Source organism: Phaenicophaeus curvirostris, chromosome 2, assembly GCF_032191515.1.
Source record: "Phaenicophaeus curvirostris isolate KB17595 chromosome 2, BPBGC_Pcur_1.0, whole genome shotgun sequence".
In the NCBI taxonomy this organism is placed as follows: domain Eukaryota; kingdom Metazoa; phylum Chordata; class Aves; order Cuculiformes; family Cuculidae; genus Phaenicophaeus; species Phaenicophaeus curvirostris.
The window spans coordinates 120152824-120159982 of record NC_091393.1 but is presented as its reverse complement, the minus strand read 5'-3'; the positions used below and the strand labels follow the sequence as shown (position 1 = coordinate 120159982).

General features: G+C 47.0%; 1 protein-coding gene across 1 annotated transcript; it reads right to left on the bottom strand.

Moving 5' to 3' along the window:
* Positions 1-344: 344 nt before the first annotated feature.
* On the bottom strand, positions 345-1559 carry LOC138717210 (cygnin-like). The gene is made up of 2 exons (XM_069850578.1): positions 1502-1559; positions 345-576 (listed from the first exon to the last, which is right to left on the bottom strand). Exons 1-2 carry the CDS (start codon positions 1557-1559, stop codon positions 443-445), a joined length of 192 nt encoding a protein of 63 aa, XP_069706679.1. The 3' UTR covers positions 345-442.
* Between the last annotated feature and the right edge of the window lie 5600 nt (positions 1560-7159).

Here is a 7159-nt window from a genome sequence, read left to right as displayed (position 1 = left end):
GGGAGTGTGAAATTCTGCACCAATCCCTTCCTACTCATTACTCAGTCATGGAAAAAACAGTCTCACCAGAATCTCAGTTGGATGCTGATTGTTTTGAGCCTCAGGACTGAACCAGACTCTCTCCCATTAATGAAACCCATTTTGCTATGAGGATCAGTAGGGAAAGAGTCACCCAGGAGAGTGTTATTTAAACCAGACCTTTTTCACTTACTGTTGACTGACTTCAATGTGGGAAACAGAGAGGAAAACTCCATATTTTTATCACTTATATTATGAATTTTGTTCAAAAAGAACAATGAACACCGCACACACCAGAGTTACATCTTTTTTTTCTCTTTTTAATTATCTAGAGGAGCGGATGGTAATTGGGTGAGACAGTTGAGAAGCTGCTTTCAAAGCCACCATGGTGCCTCCTCTTCCCCGCGTGCTTCCTCTTGGGCTCCTATTTGCCCTTCCAGCTGGGTGGGAGGCAGCAGTAGTACCTGCAGTCAGCAGAGAAGGACCGCGTATCTTCCTTGCGGCACGTGCTGGAGCAGAACCCCTCCTTGGGGCAGTGCTTCCTCATCTGCCCATAGCCTGCAAGGGGAGACAGAGGGAGAGTGGTTGGTGCACATATAAAGATGCTTATATATGCACGAATGCACAGATGTCTTACACCTCTCATAAGAGACAGGATCAGCGTTCTCAGAGTAAAATACCAAAAGCAATGCCAAAATAATCTTGAAAAACTGAGTTGGTCTTTCAGAAAATACAGAGGGTTTCACAGGTGGCAGTTTCTGTGGTAAACAGAAATCTGACCTGCATGTGTCAAAATAGATTCAAGTGCCAAATAGTAGGCACCAGAGTGGGAGATTGTTGGCATAAAATAGTTCAGAAATTATGTTCAGAGTAGATGGATATTGGAGTGGGAATTATTTTGAGCCCCAAATCTCCTCTGCATTCATTGAAGGAGGAGGTGAGACCCAGAACTAGAGGGATACCTCTCAGCGCTGCGTACTAAAAATGAAATGGAACTGGACAATGAGAATATACTCAGGACTGGTTTAACAAAAAAGATGGTGTCATCTGAGCAGAGGAGACATCCAGGAGGCTGATGTATCTGAAAAAGACACACAGCACTCACTTAGTACTCCATGGCTAAAATAGTTACACCAGGACACAGCTCACCTTGACCTAGAAGGTGTCAAAAAATGTCTAAACCATCCCAAATGTGCCCCTTACAGTACATCAAGGTGGCTTTTTATTTAAAGACTCGCTTGTTTGCACATGAACGTAGAGCCCGTTTAAAACAATCCGGATAACCAGGTCATCTGCACATTTGCAGGAGACCAGCACTGATTCGCATACCCAAAGGACTAGACACATTTACGTGGGCAACAAAATCACAGTCTTTAAAGCCAATAGAGATTATTTGTTCAAGCTGGAACTCTGACCCTCATCACTCTGATTCTCCCACTCTTGTCCAGAGAAGCTCACCTCCCAATACAATTCACTCTCTTACCTGGGACAGCCAAGGAGACCAGTAGGAAGACAGCAAAGACAAGGTAGAGGAACCTCATGTCTGGAGTTGAGCTGAGATCTGAGCAACACTGGAGAGAGAGGACCCAGAGAGAGCCTGAGCTGAGCGCTGCTGAGTGGTGAGGCTGGGGATCCTCGTATTTATAGTGTGTTTCTGAGCAGAGAGTAAAGTTCTGGGGGAGGTCCTGTTGCTCACGGCACCTCCCATGGTTCACCACACAGCACAACGTCTGTCACCTCCATCACGTGCCTGGGTGTGTTGGCAAAACTCTGCTCTCCCCAGATCTGGTACCCAGTTCAAATAAAAACCAGTGAGTGTGACAGGAGTGACTGATGAGTAGATGGAACAGATCTGCTGGAGCAGAGGGACCTGATAGGAAACAAGATCAATATCAGAGGGCTTCAGGCCTTTCTCAGTCTTTGGCAAGGATGCAATAAGGATGAGCTGTGACCACGATGCACTGATAAATCTCCTGGTGTTGCCTAAGCCTGTCAGTGTGTGGGGCTGGACAAGCTAAGAGGGGCCCTGATATGAGCAGACTTGGCTTGGGAAGCACCATGTATCACCGTCTTGGGAACCATAACTGCAAAATACCTCTAATAAATTCAGAAAACACTGTGTTCAATGTGCCTGTTCTGCTGTCTCCTCTCACCCCACTGACAGGCAGGAGGACTGAGGCTGGGAGGCTTTTCCCAGGAGCCTGGATGAGCAGATCACTTGCAGAAACTTGGATCATCATCTTTTCCTCACAAACCCTCCCAACAGAGGTTTAAAGTGTGCTTGATTTCTGAGATGCAGAGCCCTGATCCCTGTTGCTGGTGGAGCTCTGATGGTGGCAGGAGGTAGTTATTCAGGACACCAAAACAAAAGCTGACTGCAAGAAGTCTGCAAGGCAGGAGGGAGCACTGAGTGGCAGCGTAGGAAGATGGCACATGAGACTTAATGACAGTTAAACTTCCTTTCACCTTCCAGGAAATAAATGATTCCAAAGACCACTTGAGGAGAAAAGTTACCTCAGCATCTGAAGGCAGTGAGAAAAAAAAAATTGAGTGTTAGGATTTCCTAGAACAGGCAATGGTAAACATCAGTGTGCCCCTGTAACAGCTTTGAGGGTACTTCATGCTGCACGTGGTGCACGCTGCTGGTGTCCCTGTCTCTGCACATGTGCAGCAGGACAAGAAGAGGTCCAAAGGATGGTAACAAGGAAGGTGAAAGCTGGGGACTTATTTTTGAGACAGTAATCATACTGGGACTCTGCCAGTATAGGAGGAGATGAGTACTTGGGGACACATAACAGCAGTGTCAAAACTGTAAGTGCCCTACAAAGACAGAACTATGCTTTTCCATTTCATAAGCAGGAGATGACATAGAAAAGTATGATGCACTGAACAAAGAAATTCTTCTGTCACACTGCAAACAATGGGATGGTGCAACTCATTGCCATGAATATTGTGGAGGAAGAAATTGTAAATGTTTTCAGAAAGCAAGTAGGGCAGTCAATCTAACTTTGAAGTTGTCTCTGCTCTGAGTGACTGACTGGACCAGATGACTTCCAGAGACCTTTTACACTCTGTGTTATTCTATACTTCCATGAAACCCATAAACTCCATTGAGGGTCATTTAACATAACTATATGGATCCATATCCAATTCAACAACCCCTAAATCTCAGAATGCTGGAGCCTGATGGGTTTCCAAACACAAGCTACTGTATTTTTTTTTACATTTTTCCACTCTTCCGAGCACCAGTTATTCACCACTGAGACTGAAGACACTTGGCTAGACAGGTCCCTACTGCACAGGAAGGAACAAAGCTGGTGAAGGGTCTAGAGAACAAGTCCAGTAAGGAGCAGCTGAGGGAAAAGGTGTTGTTCAAACTGAAGGAAAGGAGGCGGAGGAGAGACTATCACTCCCTACAACAACCCGTAAGGACCTGTAGTGAGGCAAATGTTGGTATTTTATAACATAGTTTGCACTTCTGTAGCTTACTTAAACAAATAAATAAAAAGTGCTGAAGTCTGATGCAACAAGCTGGGTGTGCCCGTTGGTAAATCTTTGGCACAGCCCTGTCCGTGTTTATTTCTGAGGCCACTTGATGCTTTGCCAAACGTATACACGATGGCACTTTATGTGTCTCCATGAGACAAGTATGATTTCCAACATGACTGGGATGTGGTCGTCCTACTTGAGTAGAAGAGAGTTTAACCCCATGGGTGTGGCCAGGGAACTCCCGCTGGCCTCAAGACCATAGACTGGGACCTGATACTCTTCAGTTTACCAACAAAGAGGCAACCATAATGATTTATTGTGTGTTGTTACCGAAAACGCATGGAACTATAGATGTTCTGGGAGTCACCGTTCCACATCCACCTGGCAGAACTACTTAAAACCTTAAACCATCCCTCTCAGAAAGGTATCAAGCCTCTTTGTTACTACCACCACCAACTAGCCTCCCCTATATTATTTCTGCTCCTTCAAGACACTGTTTTCCATACTTCTAGAAATGCTAGCCTATATACAACACTGAACTGTCATCGCTGCAGTTTCAGCCCACTGTTTTTCACCTGGACCACTCTAGTGAAGGGGAACACATTATTACTTTCCTACATACTCTTTATTCAAAATTTATGGCGCATCATGGCTCTTGCATTTTTTTTCTCATCATCGTAGAATTATAAAATGATTTGGGTTGCAAGGGATCTTAAAGATCATCCTGTTCCGACCTCCCTGCTTTGAACGAGGACACTGAATTCAATTCTTCCAGATATTTGTTATAGATCATATTTCCTTGATCCCTTAACCATCTCACCTCTAGGCTCTCTGCACCTCAACTTGAAGTACAGTGCCCTAAGCATACTACCTGAAAGTCTAGCAAGCTGGAGTAATAAATGGGTTAATTCAAGTGCCTGGCATGTGTTAACAGTGTTGGCTTTTTTCTAGAAAAAATGATTCCTGCCTTTTCCGTAACAAGATGACATTGTACCTTTACAGGCACCTTTTTGCCCCCTGCAGCCCCACACCTCTCCTACAGAACTGCTGCATTGACAGATGCTGCTTCTTTCACCTTCTCCACCAGTTCTTCCTGTCTTTTGCACAAAACCCATCAATCTCCAGCATCCAGCGTCCTCCAACATGCTACAGTCCCTTTCATCCTGCTATTTGCAAATTCAGTAAGCAAAGTCTTTATTCCATTATGTAATTTGTTAATGAAGACCCTGGATAGTTCAGGACTCAGAACAGCCTTCTGAGATGTCCTTCCACCATCTCCATGGCAACTGGAAATTTATTAACTCCTGTTCATAAACCATTTTTTTTCATTTCCTTTAGGCCACTAGCAATACTGGGGGGAAAAAATAAACAACCAACCAACACTGAGACAAAATACCCAGCCAAATGAATGAGAGGAAGATCATAGAATCATAGAATGGTTTTGGTTGAAAGGGACCTTAAAGATCACAGAATCACAGAATGGTCAGTGTTGGAAGGGACCTCTGGAGATCATCCAGTCCAAATCCCTGCTAAAGCAAGTCCACCTAGAGCAGATTGCACAGGAATGTGTGCAGGAGGGGTTTGAGTATCTCCAGAGAAGGAGATTCCACACACTCCCTGGGCCTCCTGTTCCAGTGATCTGCCAGAGGAAGTGAGGGTGACCTCACAGTAAAGAGTTTTTTCTTCACGTTGAGAAGGAACTTCCCATGCTTCAGTTTGTGCCTGTTACCCCTTGTCCTGTTGCTGAGCACCACTGAAAAGAGTCTGGCCCCATGTTCCGGAAAAAAAGCTGGCAGGGGAGAAAGCCAGCTTGGTTGAACAGAGAGATCTTGAGTGATATCAAGAAGAAGAGAAACGTTTATGGGCTCTGGAAGAGGGGACAGGCCTCTTGGGTGGACTACAGGAGGGAAGTGAGATTGTGTAGAGAGAAAATCAGAAGGGCTAAGGCTCAGCTAGAAATCAGATTGGCAAAGTCTGTGAAAGATAACAAAAAATCCTTCTATAAATATATAAATAATAAAAGGAGGACTAGGGAGACCATACAGTCCCTATTGGATGCAGAAGGAACAACAGTGACAGGGGATGAGGAAAAGGCTGAGGTACTTAATGCCTTCTTTGCCTCAGTCTTTAATTGCAAAGAAAGTTGTTCCGTCTGTGTACAAACCCAGGAGCTAGAGGAGCAAAATGAGGCTCCCGTGATCCAAGAGGAGGTGGTCAGAGCCTTGCTAGCCCAACTAGACAGCCACAAGTCTATGGGGCCAGACGGGATTCACCCAAGGGTATTGAAGGAGCTGGCGGATGTGCTGGCCAAACCCCTTTCCATCATCTTCCAACAGTCCTGGAAGACTGGGGAAGTCCCACTGGACTGGAGGCTGGCTGATGTTGTGCCCATCTACAAGAAGGGTCGCAGGGAGGACCCAGGAAACTACAGGCCTGTCAGTCTGACCTCAGTGCCAGGGAAAATCATGGAGCAGGTGATCTTGAGTGCTATCATGAAGCACATGCAAGAGAACCGGGTGATCAGGCCCAGTCAACATGGGTTCACAAAAGGCAGGTCTTGCCAAACTAACCTGATCGCCTTCTATGACAAAGTGACTCGGCTGCTGGATGAGGGAAAGGCTGTGGATGTATCTTCCTGGACTTCAGTAAAGCCTTTGACACAGTTTCTCACAGCATTCTGCTTGAGAAACTGTCAGCCTCTGGCCTGGACAGGCGCACACTGTCCTGGGTGGAAAACTGGTTGGCTGGAGGGCCCAGAGAGTGGTGGGAAATGGAGTTAACTCCAGCTGGAGGCCAGTGACAAGTGGGTTTCCCCAGGGCTCGGTGCTGGGTCCAGCCCTGTTCAATGTCTTTATCAATGACCTGGATGAAGGCATCGAGTGCTCCCTTAGCAAGTTTGCGGATGACACCAAGCTGGGTGGAAGTGTGGATCTGCTGGAGGGTCGGGAGGCTCCAAAGGGATCTGAACAGGCTGGACCACTGGGCTGAGTCCAACGGCATGAGGTTTAACAAGGCCAAATGCTGGGTCCTGCACTTGGGGCACAACAACCCTGAGCAGCTACAGACTAGGAGAGGCCTGTCTAGAAAGCTGCCTGGAGGAGAGGGACCTGGGGGTGTTGGTTGACAGCAACTGAACATGAGCCAGCAGTGGCCCAGGTGGCCAAGAAGGCCAATGGCATCTTGGCTTGGATCAGAAACGGCGTGACCAGCAGGTCCAGGGAGGTTATTCTCCCTCTGGACTCGGCACTGGTGAGGCCGCTCCTCGAATCCTGTGTTCAGTTCTGGGCCCCTCACCACAAGAAGGATGTTGAGGCTCTGGAGCGAGTCCAGAGAAGAGCAACAAAGCTGGTGAAGGGGCTGGAGAACAGGCCGTATGAGGAACGGCTGAGAGAGCTGGGGGTGTTTAGCCTGGAGAAGAGGAGGCTGAGGGGAGACCTCATTGCTCTCTACAACTACCTGAAAGGAGGTTGTGGAGAGGAGGCAGCTGGCCTCTTCTCCCAAGTGACAGGGGACAGGACAAGAGGTAATGGCCTCAAGCTCCACCAGGGGAGGTTTAGGTTGGACATTAGGAAAAAAGTCTTCATGGAAAGGGTCATTGGGCACTGGCAGAGGCTGCCCAGGGAGGTGGTTGATTCACCTTCCCTGGAGGTGT